Here is a 20,089-nt window from a genome sequence, read left to right as displayed (position 1 = left end):
CTGACCTGTTATTCTTTTCTGGGGAGTCAGGGTGGCAGAGCTGACAGGCTACGAGCCTCAGGACCTGATAGACAAGACTCTTTACCACCACGTTCATGCCTGTGACATTTTCCATCTACGATACGCTCATCATTTATGTAAGTTTAAATATTTTCAGTGGTATTTATGGGGGAGGATGGAGTGACTTATGTGTGAACATTTGTGAGGAGTTTAAAACATTGTCTTTGATTTGTATTTTGCATTTATAGCTTGATTAATGTTGTATGTATTTGCCTTGAGGATGAAAAGTAGTTCAATCTGGTACAATGTTGTTGTGCATGGTTACTGACAAATAAATAATAATTTTAGATGCTAACTAAATTAAAAGAACTAACCTAAAGATAATTACATAGGGAGATTTGACCAGTTTATCTCTGTGTTTACTACAGTGCTGGTGAAGGGTCAGGTCACCACCAAGTATTACCGCTTGCTATCAAAGCATGGAGGTTGGGTATGGGTGCAGAGTTACGCTACCATTGTCCACAACAGCCGTTCATCCAGACCTCACTGTATTGTCAGTGTGAACTACGTCCTCACGTGAGTCAGCAGCCTCCTTCTAAAATGTAAAACCTGCATGAAACAATGCAGACTATATACCTGTTTTATTGTACACAGTGACATTGAAAGCAAGGAACTACAGTTATCTGAAGATCAGAGTCAAGTCACTAAGTGTGGTGTAAGTCTCACTTCCTCTCTGGACCACAGCAGACAATTCAGAACCAAAGCAGTCAAGATGAAGACCAAACTAAGAGAAGCTCCCTATCTTGAGGTAGGACTTCCACGTGACCTAGAAATTATTAAGATTCCAGAGAAATATAGAAATAAATGAAATATTTCCCACCTTTCTTATAGCAAAAAATAATATATCAGTTTCATTACAGAAATATTAATATTGCAAACTACAAAACTAGGGAAACTGTGTTTGTGTGAGCCACCATACCAACTTTACTTTTAAATCACTTTAAAACAACCAGAAAGGACCAAAGTGGTCTACAGCAGAATAAATATAAGACACAGTAAAAAACAAACAAACAATAACAACACATATCTGCTCATACAAGCGTAAAAATAGAACATCCATACATCTTCTTTCACTTATCGGGTGGCAGGGGCAGCAGCTTAAACAGAGAAGCTCAGACCTCCGTCTCCCCGACCACCTCCTGCAGCTTGCCCGGGATAAAACCAAGGTATTCCCAGGCCAGTCAAGAGATATAATCGCTCCAGCATGTCCTGGGACATGCTGCCCGGCCTCCTCCCAGTGGGACTCACCCAAGAGGGGGCCAGGAGATATCCTTGTCAGATGCCCGAACCACCTTAACTGGCTCCTTTCGATGTGGAGGAGCAGCAGCTCTATTCTGAGCCCCTGCCGGATGGCCGAACTCCTCAGGGCCACCCACCCATTGGAGAAGGCCTTTCCGCCGCTTCTATCCACGAACTCATTCTTTCGGTCACTTCCTACAGCTTGTGACCATAGGTGAGGGTAGAGACGTAAATCGACCGGTAAATTGAGAGCTTCGCTTTTACACTCAGCTCTCTCTTCACCACGATGGACCGATATAGCCACATCAGTGCAGTTGCAGCTCCAATCCATCTGTCAATCTCCTGCTCTTCTTCTCCCATCTATCCATCCATCCATCCATCCATCCATCCATCCATCTTCTTCCACTTATCCAGGGCTGAAATGTGGGAGCAGCAGCCTAAGAAGAGAAGACCCTGACATACTTAAACTTCTCCAATTGGGGCAGGAACTCCTCCCTGACCCATCCTTTTCTGACTGAAGACGTTAGCCTCAGATTTGGAGGTGCTGATTCTCATTCCCACGGCTTCACAGTCAGCTTCCACCTGTTCCAGTGCGAGTTGGAGGCCATCACCTGATGAAGCAACAGAACCACATCATCTGCGAAAAGCAGAGATGAGATTCTGAGACCACCCAAATGAAAACCTTCCGCCACTTGGCTACGTCTAGAAATTCTGTCCATAAAAAGTGCGAACATAATCTGTGACAAAGGGCAGGCCTGGCTGAGTACATCGTCTAAGTTGGTCCGACTTAATGCCAGCTATGTGGACCAAGCTCTTGCAACAGTTGTTGGGCCAGACACCCCATACTCCAGCATTTCCCATAGGACACTCTGAGGGACATGGTCAAATGAGTTCTCCAAGTCCACAAAACACATGTATACTGTTTGGGCAAACTCCCATGCACCCTCAGATATCCTTGAGAGGGCAAAGAGCTGGTCCAGTGTTCCATGACCAGGACAAAAACCGCATTGTTCCTCCTGTGTCCGAGATTTGACTAAGAGATGGACTCTCTTTTCCAGCACCCTGGCAAAGACTTTTACAGGGAGGGTTAGGATTGTGATTCCCCTATAGTTGAAACACATCCTCGGGTCCCCCTTCTCAAAGATGGGAACCACCACCCCAGTCTGCCAATCTCCTCTGTGAATCGCTACCTTGATTTGGTGGAGGGGTTTGTGAGTACCAGGGATCCCGGCGGCTATGTTGTTGGGGGGCTTTTGCCCCCAGTACGGTCTCCCATGGCAAATTGGTCCTGGGTGAAGGACCAGATAAAGAACTATTCAAAACACTCTGAGTATAAGATCAAGGGAACAGTTCACCCTGCCAGCAATATGGTTACTGGTGCCCTGCCCTGGAGCCAGGCCTGTGGAGGGTGCCCGAGGTTGAGTGTCTAGTGGCTGGCCCTTAATCCATGAGGCTTGGCCGGGCACAGCCCGAAAAGGAACATGGGCCCATCCTCCTGTTGGCCCACCATGCACAGGAGATGCCGTAGCTACCAAGACTAGCAGTTCCAACATGGAATGTCCCCTCTTGCAGGGAGGGAGCCAGAGTCAGTGCGTGAAGTTGAGAGGTAGCAACTAGATATAGTCGGGCTCACCTCAAAGCATGGCTTGGGCTCTGGAACCAGTCTCTTTGAGAGGGGCTGGACTCTGTCTCAGTCTGGAGTTGCCCTGGGTGAAAGGCGGTGGGCTGGGGTGAGGGTGTTAAATCGGAGCCCTGTGGGACCCCACATGAAGGGGAGCAGAGGAGGATATCAACAGTGGACAGTCTCGGTCGTTGTGTCCTTGGGCAAGACACTTCACCCGTTGCCTACTGGTGGTGGTCAGAGGGCCCGGTGGTGCCAGTGTCCGGCAGCCTCGCCTCTGTCAGTGTGCCCCAGGGTGGCTGTGGCTACAATGTAGCTTACCATCACCAGTGTATGAATGGGTGGATGACAGGATGACGCTTTGGGGTCCTTAGGGCGCTATAAGGCGCTATACAAATACAGGCCATTTACCATCTGGAAAGCATTCTACTTCTTCCACATTTTGTCATGATACAGCCTTATTCTGCAATGGATTAAATTAGTTTTGACCTCAAAAAATACACACAATACCCCATTTTGACAAAGTCCAAAACATTTGCTTTGAATTTTTGCAGATTTCTTAAAAATAAAAAGAACAAAACCATAACATGTACAAGTATTCACAGCCTATGTACGGAAAATGTTTGGCATTGAGTCTTTGGTACTCTTGGGGGCCGTGGATGGCACAGTTGTCCTGGTTCCATCTCTTTCTCCTTCCAGGTTTTTGGGGGCATCACTACAGCTTCCCACCCTCATTATCAACTATATGTGTGATAAAGACACACACACACACACACACACACACACACACACACGCACACACACACACACACACACACACTCCCTCTCTCTCTCTCTCTCGCTCTCTCTCTCTCTCTCTCTCTCTCACTATAGGTAGCCGAGTATTTTCTAATTTTTGTGTTCCAGGTGCTGTATGTTTGGAGGATTTTTTGTTATATTTTTATTGTATTTATTTATTTATTTTTAAATATAGCCTCTATATTATTTTTTGTCTTGCCTGTCTTGCCTTATACATCATCATACTATACTACATATAATGTAATAACTGAAATAACACAAATAGAAATTAATTAATAAACAAATAAAGATTCAGATGAACAAGAGTATTCATAGCTTTTGCTCAGTACTTTGTTGAAACACCTGTGGCAGCAATGACACACTCATATCTTTTTGAGATGTAACAAGTCTGGCAAACCTATTTTGGGGGAGTTTCTTCCATTCTTCTTTGCAGGACCTGTCAAGCTCCATTAGGTTGGATGCAGAGCATTGGTGCCATTTTCAGATCTCTCCAGAGATGTTCACTCAGGTTCAAGTCTGTGCAGTGGCAGGGCCACTTCAGGATATTCACATAGTTGTCCCAAAGACACTTCTTTGTTATCTTGGCTGTGTGCTTAAGGTTATTGCTGTGTTGGAAGCTCTGGGGCAGGTTATTAAATTCCCTTAAATCCATTTTTATGTATATAGAACCAAATCACAACAACAGTAACCTCAAGGCACTTTATACTGGAAGGTTAAGATTCTACAATAATACAGAGAAAACCACAACAATGAGATGACCTTTATGACCCAGGACCTGGCGACAGTGGGAAGGAAAAACTCTTAAAAGGAAGAAACCACAAGTAGAACAAGGTTTAAAGAGGGGTGGCTATCTGAAACGACCAGTTAGGGATGATGGGAGGAAAATGGGATAAAAGGCACAGTGTGGAAGCGAGCCAGAGATTAATAATAAATAATGATTAAATGCAGAGTGGTGTATAAATACATAGTCAGTACTTTACGATATAGAGCACCTTGAGGCGGCTGCTGTTGTGATTTGGGAATATATAAAAGAAACTGAACTGAACAGAATTGAATTGCTCTAATCTATGTAAAAAAAATATCGTGCTAAACTGAGGTCTAGAAGGACAAGCACAGAGATGAGTCCACTGTCAGAGGCCATAAGAAGATCATTTGTAACCTTCACTAAAGCTGTTTCTGTGCTGTGATGGGCTCTGAAACCCGAATGAAACTCCTCAAATAAGCCATAATTTCTGCCACCTCAAAGGTCTGTTGTATGTAGCCCATTATTAGAGATGGATTGATCAAAAGTTTAAGACCACTTGAAAAATGGCAAAAACTCATATTTTGCAATGCTGGATCTTAACAACTTGCTAAGATCCATGTTAAAAATACGAGTTTTTGCCATTTATCAAGTGGTCCTAAACTTTTGATTGGGACTGTACTTGAAGCATCAAGGATGTTTGCAAATAACAATTGGACTGGTTCTTATATAGTACTTTTCCACTACGAGCACAACTTGCCTTAATCACCCATTTACCCAATTACTTTTTTCTATGTCAGTACTCCTAACATTCACACACATTCAGACTCTAAATTGGGGTTAGTATCTTGCCCTAGTCTGGCATACAGACTGGAATTGAACCACCAACCCTCTGATTAGTAGGCGACCTGCTTTACCAGCTGTGCTACAGCAACTCTTCACTGCTGTACACTGCTGCATTCATCTTTCCCTCAACCTTGACTAATCTCAGTCTTGATCCTGGGACTGGGACCCAGCATTTGGAGTTTTAGGTATTATTTCTGCATTTCGTTTTCCTCATATTTAGAAACCCAGGTTTGTGCCTACCTCTAGTCCCAGTTTCTGATCATTTTGCTCCACTATTGTTTTTGTTGCTCTGTCAGTTGCCAGTTGTTATAAATTTAAGTCTTGTCTTATGACAAGTCCTGCTTTGGGGTCCACTTCCTGGCTGCATGCCACACAGTGGTTATATTACAGTCTTCCAGTTCCTGGTGATGAAAAGAATTCCCAGAACATGATGCTGTCACCAAGTTTCACTGTACGGATTTGTGATGAGCGGAGCCTGGTTTCTCCAGACATGACACTAGAAAGTTCAGTCTTTGTCGTGTCAGACCAGAGAATGTTTTTTCTTATGGTCTGACAATCTTCTAGTGCTGTTTAGCAAACTCCAAGTTAGCTGTCATGGGCCTTTTAATGAGGAATGGCCACCTTGACCACTCTACCATACAGGCCCTGATTGGTGGAGTGCCGCCGAAATGGTTGTCTGGAAGGTCTCCTCTTTCCACAGATCAAGCGGAGCTCTGTCAGACTGACCTTCTCATCGGTACAACCCTGTCTTGGAGTTCTACAGACAATTCCTTGGACTTCATGGCTTGGTTTGTGCTCTGACATGCACTGTCAACTGTGGGACCTTACATAGACAGGTGTGGGTGTAACCCTAGTTACTAAGGGTTTCAGTGCATTATCATTGAGGTTGACTTTTTTTTCATTATCAAGTTTAATTAAGTAAAATTATTTTTTAAATAACTGAAGAGCCGGTGTTTATGATGTCCCAATGGTCTGTAAAGTATACAGTTTGGGAGTACTGCCTCCTTGCATTTTACCTGAAGCAGCTACGGAGATCAAGAAGAGGGGGGAGAAAAAAAGTCAGGTCCTCTGAGTGAGAAACGTTGTTGCCTCTTTAGTCGGATTTTGCTGAGGAAACAAGCTGCCAGGCAACTGTTGTTTAGTTGGAGGAGAGTTTTATTATTGCTGGGATTCTTCTGGTTGTGCTATGACGCCGCACCCTCGCCTATTTGAGGGTTCAGGAGAACCCGTTTTGTTGTTTACTTTTCTCAGGTTTTTTGGGTGTACCAGTCCAAAGATGGCGAGCCACCCCTCCAGGATTTGTTGAGATGATTGATCTGAGAAGAAACTGAAATTCTTTGGACAAGCCATGAACTTTACAAATTCTACTTAAGTCCCAGGACAGAGTTGCACTTCACTGCTCCTTTGCACATTCTACAAGAAGAGATTTTATTGCTGGACTCACACAACTTAGAGATGTGGGCTGAATCACATCCGCTGGGGGTGTATTCTGTTTATTTTTTTGTTGATGTAATTGGTTTTTTTTATTATATATGTAAGTGATTATTCATGTTGAGATTTTAAGGTTGTGAAGAAATGCAAGTTCAGTGGTCCAGTACCCATGAAAATATTCAAATCTGTATCCCAACTATTAAAATGTGTTACATGTACTTTCCAATCCAATTACATGTAATGTCCAATCAACTGAATTTACCACAAGTAGACTCTGATCAAGTTGTAGAAACATTTGATAGATGAACAGTGGAAACAAGATGTACAACAGGTACATAATATACGTGTTATGTTTTTGTTCTTTAATTTTACTAAATTTGCAAGACTTTGAAGCAATTTCTTTAACGTTGTCATTATGGGGTATTGTGTGTAGAATCTTGAGATGAAAAATGAATTTTTAGAATAAGGATTCAGTTTTAGAATATGACAAACACTGAAGCACATGAAGTGCTGAATACTTTCTGAACTAACACAGAATGTTTTACCCACCGACAGTGAATAAGTTGAGATGTCATTTAAGCTTCTGCTGAATTTTACTCAGAAGAGCTTTGACCCTGATGATTACAGCGAACAAAGAACAATTCAAACCATTTTTGGCTTACAAGGGATCTAGTAGGAAAAAGATAATCAAATATTTTATTGTCTTACAGAGCTACTTTGATAAATACTGAAATAAAGTGTTATCCTAAGATAGTAACCATCCCTGTATTTTTTATGAACATCAGAAGGCTCCTCGCCTCTTCCAGCCGGACCTCTCATACTGCTCGTCACAAAAGGGGATGTTGAAAGACAGATCCCTGTACCCAATGACCCCTTGCAAGGAGACGAGAACCAACCTGAGACCTGAAGGAGTTCAGGTGTCCTGCAGCCCCACTTACAATCTGACTCTCCATTACCCATCCCATCATCAGCATCTGAACGTTCAGAGCCAGCTGCCCAGCTCAGTTCCCTCCTCTCAGCTATCTCAACAAATCATCGGCTCCCTGCATAGTAAAGGGGCTGATGGATGGAACATCAGCAACTCCACAGCAGCCAACAAATACAAAGGTTACGTTTTTATTTAATTTGATTTATAGTCTAGGTTTCTATGATTAAATCTCATTCTGACATTCCATATTCTAGATTTTGTTTTACCATATTTTAACTACTCTCACCCAACCCCACTTCTGTTAAAACCACCTCAGTAGAATTGCCACTGTGGGGACCTAACACTAAACCATTTGTGGTGGAAGCAGCCTGGGCGTCAAGGATCACTGGGCAGGCAGGACTCACTTTTACAGCTCAGTGATTTTATTTACAGTGATAAAAAAAATTCAATTCCACAAAGATGTTTTCCCAAGAACACAATAGCTCATCGCTCTCTAGCAAGGGTCTCTCCAATACAATCTGTACACAGGGAACCGGGCAAGTTTCTCTCTCACAGGCAAGTGGCAAAAACAGTGGTAAAGGAGCCAGACGTCACTAGCTGTTTGAAATATAATGGTCCAGCGAGGACTGATGCTACCTTAAATAGTGGCTATAAACGAGGACATCAGGAACAGGTGGACATAGCGAGCAGTTCAGGAGGTTGAAGAAGGATGAATTGATCGATCTGGCAGGAGAAGAGGAGGTTTCGCTGGAGGAAGGTCTGGCTAAACCTGCAATTGCGCTGCACCTAATGGAGGTTTTGCGGCCAGAAGTGCGGTTAGAGCAAAGGCAACGTAGAAAATTGGTGGAGGAGAAAAGTGACAGCAAATAATGGAGCAAAAGGAGGGAAAGAGTTAAAAGAGGGAAGGGACTTGCCTGGAGAGATTAGGTAAATGAGAGGTGAACAAAGCTAAGGAAGCCAAGGTGATGATAGATTCGATCTGAATAGAGCTCGTGTTTTTATGCCTTCATTTGATGAAGATGCTGTTGATGTGTTTTTTGAGATGTTTGAAAAAGTTGCTATAGATAGTGGGTGGCCTGAAGACAAGTGGGCTTTGATGGTTCAGAGCAGTAGCAGCGCTAGATGCCACTTTTGAAATATGACGCCTTCTTATGGTAGGTGTTCCGTAAACTTACCGCAGGCAGTGACGTGAGCTGGGGAGACAACCAAGTGAGTCTTATTTGGATATGTGGCATAGACAGGAAGTTGCTTTGCATTGTTGGATAAATTCATCTCAGGCTTTTGGTCATCATCATAAGTTGAAGGACCTAATGTTGTTGGAGCAATTTAAAGTGAGTGCTCCCAGGGAGGTTGACTTTTATCTCAATGAATGTGATGTTGTGAGCCCCCGGAGGCCACAGAGTTGGACGATTGTTATGAAGTTGCCCATGGATTTAAGGTGGGAGTCAGTCTGGGGAGGAGGAGAGTTAATGAGGATAGGAGTGAGGATGGTCCATATGGTCAGGGTGGAAGCAGGACCTGGCACCCGTCAGGACAAGAAAAGAGTTTGATACAACAGCCCAGTGGATCAGCTCTATTCCAAAGTAGGAGCCAGAATTCTCCTGCAGAGCCTCGTTGTTATTGGCGCCATAAATTAGGTCACAAGAAAAATCAGTGCCCTGGTTACCAAGAAGGCAAAATAATACCAGGCCGGTAGGTCTGTAACAATAGCTCGGGAGTCTCTCAATGAACTACAGGGATATGATGGATTTATGTCTGAGGCCACTGTCTCCCACAGTTCACCACTGTGCGAGGTGTAGGAGGGGTCATGAGATCCTGCAGGTATACAAGCTTTACCTGAGATCTGAGCTGGTTACAGGCTTTGTAATGCAGCAGAGTCACAAATCTCTCCTTTAGATCTATCGATTTGATTATGGCCAATGATGTGGCCTGGGTTAAAGTTGCTCTGTCTGTCAGTGATTACGCAGTGGATTCCCCCAAGACAAGAGAGCTGGAGTTTCCTGAAGTTTTTCCTGCATGTGTGGCCCCCCTGTGAACCACCCTTTTACTAACCTCTCTGATTCCCTATTAAGCACTTGGAATGGCTGTGATGTGCAACCTGTTGATGGGAATAAAGCATGTGGTGGTATAGGTGATGACCCAGGAATGGGTGCTCTTCACAGCTGTCAGAAGAGATAAACAGGTCATGTGAGTAAAACATGAGGAGGACCCTCTGAATTGGGAGTCTCTGGTGCAGAAGCAGCAGAATAATCCTTCCCTGGAACATGCTATGAGGTCAGCAGTAAGTGCAGGAGGCTAAAGATGTGCCAAAGTGTTACTATTTTCACAATGACACATTGTTCAGGAAGTGGAGGCCTCCTTCTAGGCCAGCTGATGAGGACCGGGCCACAACAGAACAAGTCGTTTTGCCAAAGTGTTGTCGCCAGGAGGTTTTGCAGTTGGTGCATGCGTCATTGTTTGGACACATGGCTGCAAAGAAAACCTTGGAGAAACTTAGCCAACACCTATATTGGCCTAGTATGTGGAAGGATATGAAATTATTTTGGTGCCGCTGCCATGTTGTCGAAGAGCCAAGTGTATCTAACCCAGTAACACCATTACAACTTTTTCCAGTTGAGGATGAGCCTTTTGCTCACATAATGGTTGACTTTGTTGGACCTTGTTGGAGCCAGGGATCGAACCAATAAGCTTCCAATCAGTAGGTGACCTGCTCTACCTCCTGAGCTACAGCCACTCACTGGCAAACATGAGTAAACCCTCACTAGGTTTTGGATAAAGTGTACACTCACAAACCTGTCAAATCTGCATTTGAAACGTTGGCTGCCATAACAGTATAGTATTGCAACATGGCATTTGGGTCTTCTAACTAAAATAGGAAAAAAGGAACATAAATAGCGCCATCATTGTCAGACATGGCGCACATCTGGTTGACATACACTCTGCCATGACACCAATCTGGGCCAGACCTGCTTGCTATGTGGGTCTGAGGTTGTTAATGCCAGACTATATAACACAGAGGCCAGAGCAGCTCCAGAGGCAGGAGGTAGTTGACTGCTATTCTGAGCTATTTCAGGATGTGCCTGGAATATCTGATAGGATTGTTGATGATGTGGATGTGGGAGAGGCAGTCCCAATCAAACAACACGCATCATCTGTCCCCTCACAAATGGAAGGTGGCGAAGGAGGAAGTGCTTTACATGCTCCAGATTGGTGTGATTGAGCCAGCAGATGGGGCGTGGAGCTCACCTGTACTGTTAGCTGCTAAGGAGGGATATTTACACAAATTCATCTGACCTCCCCTCTGTCACAGAACAGATGAACAAAAGACAGAGAGCATGCAAACATTTAACTGAACAAATAACATGAACTAAAATGCTCAGACACACACACACACACACACACACACACTGCTGGTGGTGACTAATTCACAGTGACTCATGCCATTTAACAAGATATTAATAACCAGCAGATGATCAGATCATTTTTGGAAGGTGAATTTTAGGAAGGTCAGTCATGTCACGAATTCAGATGCTTTCCCCATACTTCGGCTGGAAGACTGCATTGACCAAGTGGGTAGGGCTAAGTACGTAAGGTTGATCTTTTGAAAGGGTACTGTTAGGTACCACTGACAGAACGTGTTTGTGAGATGTCAGCATTTGTGGCTTATGATATCTTATACCAGTTTAAAGTGCTACCGTTTGGGATAAAGAATGCTCGTGCCACCTCCCAGTGGTTGATGAATTTTGTCATTCAGATCTTTTTTTTCCAAAAAGAAAAAGCCTGCGCTGTGAGGTCAGGAAGACGGGTGAGTGAGCCCAGCAGCTAGAAGTATGTATTTTTCCTTCATGTCCAGGCTTAGAAGAGGCAGCTTGATGGCAAAGGTGCCCACAAACAGGTCTCCCAAGAACACAAAATAGCTTGCTGGCTCTATGCAGAACAATCTGTACACAGGGAAACAGCAGTTAAGTTTCTCCTGAAGAGGCAACTGGTGAAAGCAGTGGTAAAGGAGTTGGGCTTCACAAGCTGCTTGAAATATAATGGTCCAGTGAGGACTGAGGGTCTGGAGTTCTGGTTCTGAACAAATGCCAGACTACACAAACACAAGTAGGAAGTCCATATTGAAGCCAACAGAATCATTTTTTGTAGTCTGGTGTTTTTCTGAATTGTTCTGTGTTTTCCAGGTTAGCCAGCTTGTAAAGCTGATGCTGTTCTGAAATGCATTCGGTCCTCTTGATCTCTGCAGTGTTACAGATAGGCTTTCAATGGCATTGCCACTCGCACCAACAACAGAAAGCTGTAGCTTTAACTTGCAAGTCCATATTCATATCCACACAATTCATGTTGTTTTCAGAATGGAAGAATGTTAAACTAAAGCTTAGTCTGCAGTAGTGAATGCAAGCTCAGGAAAACATGCATTTGTCAATAACATCATAGGTGGATTCATTAAAACACTGACAGTCTGACATCTTATGAATAACACTGTAAACTCCTTAGGAGCCATTCAGCAGAGTGCTCATGTCATTTTAATTAAGGTGCAAGCCAACTTCTGAACATGTCTTCTCTTTAATAGGGCCTGTACTGGCAGCTGACCGTAGGTACCAGGATGATTGTCCCAGTGGAATGAACCCTCTTTCAAACAGCAGGCTAAAGGACGAATTCTGTGAACATTACACACTCGTCCATAGCAAAGTTTGTCCACATGCCCAGCCTCATGCCGCAAAGGGGAGTAAAGCTTTAAACCAGGACATGCAACATTATGCAAAAGGTGACAGGGCCCTGGCTTGCCCTGTGCTCAGCAGCCTGGTACTTGGTAAAGGTGAGCATGGTGGCTTGTTGCATGGCATAGGCCAGTCGCTCCCTGTGCAGATAGTGCTTGAGCAGAAGAAGATGCTCTGTATGATGGAGACCCCTTACAGTCACATTGCTGCAGAATATCATCAACCTGCTGACGACCAGCAGCAGTTTGGAGCTGCCACGGAGCCACAGTCCAGATCTGCAGACGACACAAGAATGCTGACAGGTATAGGAGCTCCATATATGTCTTTAAACTTTCATCAAGTCTTGGGCAAACCTGGTCCTATTAAGGCCTCCCCTTTTGCCTCACTGAGCAATATAACAGATGGCCATTGTTACCAAGGTAAAGAGATGGTGTCTTACAACTGTACTAGCCAGAGTCCCAGCTCCAGCTCATCTCCTGAGAGCCACAGAGAGACCCCACACCGCACTGGCACATCTGTCATCATCACGAATGAGAGGTGACCCAGAAAGAGAAGCAGGCTTTATCCGTGTCTGCACACATAGCTCTGACACTGCAGCTGATTACATCATGTTAAAACAGGTTTAGAACTTTTCTGTAAAGCATATGTAGTAATGCAGCGTTTGAAAGTATTTTATTTACTTTCTACTGAATAAATGAATGAATGATTTGATCGTAACCTAAACTTAGGACTTAAAGATGGAATAATGTCTGAATCATGTGATCAGAATATTTGAAATGCAAATATTACTACTGTTACTTCAGTCATTTCATAGCAGGTGTGTTTGTCCATGTGTCACTTCCATGGGAACATGTCTGTGAAGCCTCAGTCATCCAGGTCATCGTAGTCTACGGAGCTCGGAAAGAAAAGCCTCTGGACTTCTTTAAGTTGCTTGAAGACGTTTCACCTCTCATCCGAGAAGCTTCTTCAGTTCTAGGGTCAAATTGTGGAGAGTCACAGATTTAAGCCCTGTGGGAGTGTCCCCCCCAAGAGGGGCAATGGACCCCCTACCTAATCACACGAGCCAAGGTGTGGAAACGGGTGTAGGTCACAGTCAGCCATGGTTCCATGGGAACAGTTTAGTCTTCAGCTCATTTCATTGTTCACCTTCATTTTCTGTAACTCTTGAACTTGTTGTCAAACTGGTAAAGTTTGATGTTTTTAGTCTGCCTGTGTTTTAGCTGTGCTGTGTTTGCTTGTGCTGCCATGAATACTGCATAGCAGACGTGTTGTGAATTTTCATATATTTATTGCATAGCTGAAATTATTCGTTAAAACTCAAAATATGATAAGTTAGCGACCAACACAGGATGAAACACTATCAAAACTCAAATCTGTGACAGATCAGAAGACTTGATATTTGATTTCACTGTTAACAGCTGTCTTCTAACAGGGGCTTGTTTCAGGGTTAGGGTTAGGTTTACTCATATAAATCGAATCACGTTGGTTTGTTTATGATAACACTCATTCTAAGGCTGAATAATGACGACCAAAAACCTAAAAACATTTGCCAAAAATTATTATTATAAGTATTCTGGTGTTCAGCATTTTAACCCTAAATATTAATGTTTGTCTGCTTGTGTTTTTTCATCCTTTGCACTTTTTTTTTTTATAAACAATAATTTTCTGTGAAAGCAATCAAATTAAAGTCAAGCGTAATAAGCTGGGTTTGTAATATTATATTATTCAAACAAGGACTGGTATAGCTTTGGAAAGAGACTGGTTTGTTCCTGTTTCCTGATGGTGTGTTTAGTTAACCTGTTACTGACCGGAGCTAACTTTGTACTGCATACTGCTAATTTAGCCAAACACTTTCATTCCAGACTGTACCACACTATCAACCTGCTTTACACCAGCATGTCAGTAACATTTGTAATTTATCAAAATTACATTAATAAAGCTATTTAAAAAAAAACATTTTTTCAAATCAGTTCTTCCTGTTTCTTTATGTGGTCATTGACAATCTGTCCATAACAAAGTTCAGCGCTCCTAAATTTAAAGACGTTTTTAAGTGAAACTAAGTTTTCCAGTGGATATTCTGTTGCCACCTCAACACAAATGTGAGTGGTCATTGCTGCCCTTCCTGTTCAAACACAGTATTCAGACTTTTTTTTACACTGTATTCTCATTAATTTGACTTGTGTTGTGTTATGCTTGCTGAAGACTGGTGCAGAGTGGAGGCACAGGACAACATGTTCAGGCTGCTGCATCATGTGCAGTTTCTCCTTTTGGTTACTTCGGTTACCGTGGCTCAGGGGGTTGGGAAGCGTATCTGTAACCGGATGGTCGCCAGTTCGATCCCCGGGCTCTCTGTCCTGGTCGTTGTGTCCTTGGGCAAGACACTTTACCCTATCGCCTACTGGTGTTGGCCAGAGGGGCCGATGGTGCGATATGGCAGCCTCGCTTCTGTCAGTCTGCCCCAGGGCAGCTGTGGCTACACCTGTAGCTGCCTCCACCAGTGTGTGAATGTGAGAGTGAATGAATAGTGGTATTGTAAAGCGCTTTGGGTGCCTTGAAAAGCGCTATATAAATCCAATCCATTATTACTTTCACATGGACATTTTGGAGAAGCACAAATATTTTTGTACAACTCCTATTTTTCAGCTTTCTAAGAGCTTTAAAAATGATCTTGATATTTATGAAGTTATTGGTTTCTTTGCTAACAATCATTGACACACACCTCTGTGAAGGAGGAGTGCCCAGTGTCCGTATTTTACTTTTGCCAGCTGAGGATTTCATGACTATGGCAATGATGGGCTTGATTGAGTACCAGTAAACAGGGCCTAGTTTACTGGAGCTAGTGTAAAACCTTTCAGTCCTAATAGGTCCTGAACGAGCAGCTAGCGTTCGTGCAGACAGGCTGGCTGTAGGAGGTAGAGCAGGTCATCTGCTAATCAGTGGTTCGATCCCTGGCAGGTCCAGGCTGCATGCCAAATATCCTTGAGCAAGGAACTAAACCCAAAGTTGCTCTCCAATGAATGTGTGTGAAAGCACTTAAGTGCAGAATATCGTGCCTGTGTGAATGGGTGAATGAGGCATGCTGTATAAAACGCTTTGATTGATTGATTATGCCTTCAGTTGTCACTTGCATCATTACATGTACATGTTACCGACTATACACACATTGTACAAACATCACATTGGGAAGACAGGTCAGAGAAAAACTATGAAATACACAAGAGAGGAGGAGAAAAAAAGCTCTACCCAGACTGAGCTCCTGAGAGGAGAAAAAAACCGGTTCATTTACCGATCACACGAAGCAGACTGAGTGACTTTGGTGCTTAAATGAAGCCACACGCAGCTAAGTGTCATTTTTCTTTTGGTTTTGTTTCCTTCAGTTTAAAATCTGCCTTCTGAAGAGTCATCACAGCGCTTTAATGGTCTGAACTGTGTGTGCGTGTCCACCGACGAGGCTGTACATGTGTGTCACACACTTAATACAAAAAGGGAGCGCTTCCTTTTGACCCCAGCAACCTGCAGACTTGAGTTGTTTAATAGGATGTTGAGAGTATGGATCCAACAGAGAGCCATTTGCTTAATAATCTTCAGATGGCTTTTGGCACCAACAGCAGCTTAACGGTGTCTCTTCACCCCTTTTACTTAATATATCTGCTTCTGTCACACAAGAACCCGTGGGCTAAAGGACTGAGAACAGAAATGACCTTCATAATATTGTGATGGTACAGGAGGATGAAGGAAGAAAGGGAGTGTTATAAAGTGGTCATAAATAATTAAGACTGACCTTTTATCTAGGAGATTAAAGATTAAATGATCTTTGATTCAGTTTTGGTGAATTTGTGCACATCAAGTGTAAATCTGTGTGTGCATCATCACAAACTCCTGTTTACAGTACAGCTGAATGGTGCAGTTGCTGCACTGGCATTTTTACTAAACTAATCTAAATGCAATCTCAAAGAGAACCAGTCCGTTTATGCTGTGAATGAACCGACAACACTACAGTAGTGTCACTATGATGACTTCCATAATGGCCTGTTATGTCTGAGATACAGGAAGTTTTGAGGTCCCATGAAAGCAACATGCTGCGTCCACTTTGCACATTTCCTGCCACTTCATCTGGAGAGGAGAGCTCAGCAGTGTAAGGTGCTGGAGACAAATGAAGAGTCAAGAAATAGATCTGTGTGTGATCACATCAGCCACATGAGAGGAACACTCGACTGGTACGCATATAATGCCAACAAGCCTCACCTAATAACACACACACTCACACGCACACAAACCCAGGGTTCAGTATATTGCCTGAAGACACTTGGATATTAAGCCTCTGGAAAATCCTGTTCCGGGCGGGGTGGGGGGCTAGAGGAAGAAGACCGGACAACGATTGTTTTGGAGGAAGGAAGGTTCAGGGTTTCAGTAGTCATCATCATGGGCTCATCGGATTAGAATGAGAATAAGCAGTCATCATTTGCAGGTTTTGTCGTTTTATTGTATAACGGGTAAAGGAAAGAAAGACACACATGGACTGCTCTCTCTCAGCTGCCGCCCCATGTGGGAGTGAAGAAAGAGTGAGGGGTAGGTGAGTGCAATTAAGGCCAAGCACCACACCCAATCAAAGGTGAGGAAAAGAAACAAGGTGCATCTGGTGAAGTGAATGTGCTAGAAGGTGAGCCTTTACAACAGCCGCTCCCATATTTCTACTGAGAAATATGTTCAAAGGATTAGAGATGCTCCTTTTCTCAAAGCGGGGGCAGAGGAATCAGACATGCTACAGGTCTACTATAAGTTCAGGGGGTCGACCTAGAGGTCGACAATGCAGGCCAGACAGTTCAGGGGGCCGACCATGTAGCCAGCGGTGGCGGCAAAGCAGGTCCAAATGCCAACCGCGTGGGATGCAGCGGCAGGCCCAGACCTGCAGACCGTTGGGCAGTTTTGCAGGTGCTGGGGGCAATGTACGGGGCTTGGCAGAGGCAGGACCAGGTGATGCAGGAGCAGGCAGCGCCCTGACCACTGGCGGGATGGCAGCCACAGGCGGTGGAACTGGTGATAGTGGCACTGCCGGTGACGACATAGGTACTGCTGATGGTAGAGTATGAAGTGGCTGAATGAATTCAGAGCCATCAGCGGACACAAGGATGTGCTGGAGCGGTTCTCCTGAACCTGAACTGGAAGATGTGAATAAACATTGGGCATGCGTGGAACTGCTCTGGGGTTGGAAGTCTGTGATTGGACCTTGGAGTGTCCATCCTAAGCGGGTTTTGACTGCTGCAGGAGATCCAAATGGTCCATGTCTAACTGGTGCAATAGGCGTAATAAGGTGGGTATGATCAGAGCCTATGAGCAGTAGTGGAGCTGCTTTGTTAGTAAAGGTTAATGGGATACCTTGAAGATGCTTGTATCTCCGTTGAAGAGAGGATACGGGGTAGGTGTGGCCTGAAAGTGCTAAGTGACTTGTAGCGAAGGCATTATTAATTGTGTATGTTTTCTCTGGATGTGCGATGGGTGAGATTTTGAAACTTACGGAAGACCCTTGAATAGTTTCAACTTCTTGACGGACCGTTCTAAGTGATAATCTCTCTGCTTCCCCAGTTAGATTGAGATGCTGTGCAGCTGATGTTAGAAGAATGGTACGCTGGGAGCCATCATCAAGTACTGCATATGTTTCAAGAGTTCTTTTGCCATTTCGCAGGAGCACTTTCACAACCTTTAAAAGGACACTGGGACAATCACTAGATCTATCAAAGTGTAGTGTCCTCACTACAGGATTAGTTTCAGTTTTAGATCTCTTATTTACATCACATAGGATCTGTAGATGTAGTCCCATACAGGTGGCACATGCTTTCCTCAGGTCACACTTTGCGGCCTGATGAGTCCTAGCACAACGCCAGCACCGTTTGTTTGCTTTTATCCAGTTTATTTTCTCATCCTTTGTCTTCTGAATGAACTCGGGACACTTACTAATGTGATGTTCAGGTGAGCAGCAATATGCACATCTTGCCTTAGTCATTATGATGGGTTGTGCTGCCTGTACAGGATCGGATGCATTTGTCCCATGTAATATTGTTGTGAGTGGAGAGGTGTACTTATGGGCAGGTCGTGGCTGGTTAAAGGATGAAACAGGACTGTCCTTTCTTGGTTGACACTTGCATTCCATTTGCAACCAGGATGAGAACAAAGGTAAGTCATACGTCACATCTCCTTGTTCCCTGTAAATGTGCCGTTTGAAGCGACTGGAATGCTCTGGGGGCAACTTTTCAAGTAGGCGATCGACATGGGAGCCACAATTTAGTTCTGTCCGTCCTTGATCACCCATAGTGCTAAGCAAACCAACTAAAGCTTGCACATGAAGAGCAAAGTTATCCAGAGTCCGACCATCACCTGCTCTGATAGGAGGAAGCTCCAGTATATTCCGTAGCTCTTTCAATGCTAGCTGTCTTGGTTGCCCATAACGCTCATCAAGAGCTTTGATGGCTTGAGTGTATGGGTCAGGAGCATAGGAAAAGGAAATAGCTAACCGTTTAGCTTGGTCTACTTTCAGATGATCGAGGAGGACATGATATTTAAAGTGCTCCGTCTCATGAGGGTCAAGCAGGTTAGTAAGGGCCATTCGTAACAGCCTATACTGGATTTCATCTTCTCTGGTAAGGTCTGGGAAAGAAGGACCCTCAAGCTTATACACGTGTTCTAGTGCTAACAGGGTGACTAGAACTAGCAGTAATGGGTACTGAAGGTTTTTGTGCATGCAAACCATCAGATGTAGCTGGTTGCTGCTTTACAGGAGGGTGCTGCCTTGGTTCTGGAATGCAAACGAGAGGTTGAGCGGGGTCTTCATCTAGAGGAACAGCAGGTTGAACACATGAAATCTGGTGGGGACCTTGCAGTGGCGTGGCCAGGAAATTAAAAGGAGTCTCATCTGGTGTCGGAAAAACTGGTCTAGGCAAACCACTTGAAGGAACTGCAGCATCTAATATTGTTGAATTAGGGGAAGGAGGGCTAGCAGCCAGAACTGCACCAGAGTGACGGCTAACCTGGGGGGGCTGAGAGTGTGATTGACATGTTGCTGGATCAATCACTGGGAACTGCTCATGTTGCTGATGTGTTTGGGGAATGGCTTGTAAACCGCAAACAGAGGATTTGCTTTCATCAGAGACAGTGTGAATTGAAGATCTGGAGGAACTGTGAGAATGGGGAGGAGATAACTGAATCATGAATTGCCTAATCTCCCTCATTGTCATCAGGAGTTCCCTCATCACCTCATCTTGATTGGTGGGTAAAGGAGCAGGGGATGTCTCTGGTTGTCTTTCTGACTCTCCGACAGGATCCTGCAGCCCATGTGTGTCTTTGTCACTATGTTGGCATTCTGTTTGACTCTCTGTCTCACATGTAGCTCTTCTAGCTCCAGGGTACTGAACGTCATACTGCTGCAGGTAGGCAGGAGGTCGACTATCACGACCGGAACGTCTCAAATCTTCAGTCAATGGCTGCTGTGAATCCATGACGCTAACGCTACTCCGGCTCGGAGGACCATGTTTTGGAGGAAGGAAGGTTCAGGGTTTCAGTAGTCATCATCATGGGCTCATCGGATTAGAATGAGAATAAGCAGTCATCATTTGCAGGTTTTGTCGTTTTATTGTATAACGGGTAAAGGCAAGGCAAGGCAAGGCAAGGCAAGGCAAGGCAAGGCAAGTTTATTTGTATAGCACAATTCAACA

General features: G+C 44.1%; 1 protein-coding gene across 1 annotated transcript in view; it reads left to right on the top strand.

Annotated features, from left to right (window-relative positions):
* The window catches only part of sim2 (SIM bHLH transcription factor 2), a 58,582-nt gene extending 45,658 nt beyond the window's left edge, over positions 1-12,924 (top strand). The window contains exons 7-11 of the mRNA XM_085364217.1: positions 31-137; positions 429-576; positions 655-808; positions 7,523-7,844; positions 12,236-12,924. Coding sequence (XP_085220343.1) covers positions 31-137; positions 429-576; positions 655-808; positions 7,523-7,844; positions 12,236-12,924 — 1,420 coding nt within the window. The remainder of the gene's footprint in view (positions 1-30; positions 138-428; positions 577-654; positions 809-7,522; positions 7,845-12,235) is intronic.
* Positions 12,925-20,089: the final 7,165 nt, after the last annotated feature.

The sequence above is a fragment of the Diplotaxodon limnothrissa genome, linkage group LG10, assembly GCF_057381915.1.
Source record: "Diplotaxodon limnothrissa isolate DT_005_m linkage group LG10, D_limnothrissa_male_GT1.1, whole genome shotgun sequence".
Lineage (NCBI taxonomy): Eukaryota > Metazoa > Chordata > Actinopteri > Cichliformes > Cichlidae > Diplotaxodon > Diplotaxodon limnothrissa.
This window is presented reverse-complemented; position numbering and strand designations above follow the sequence as displayed.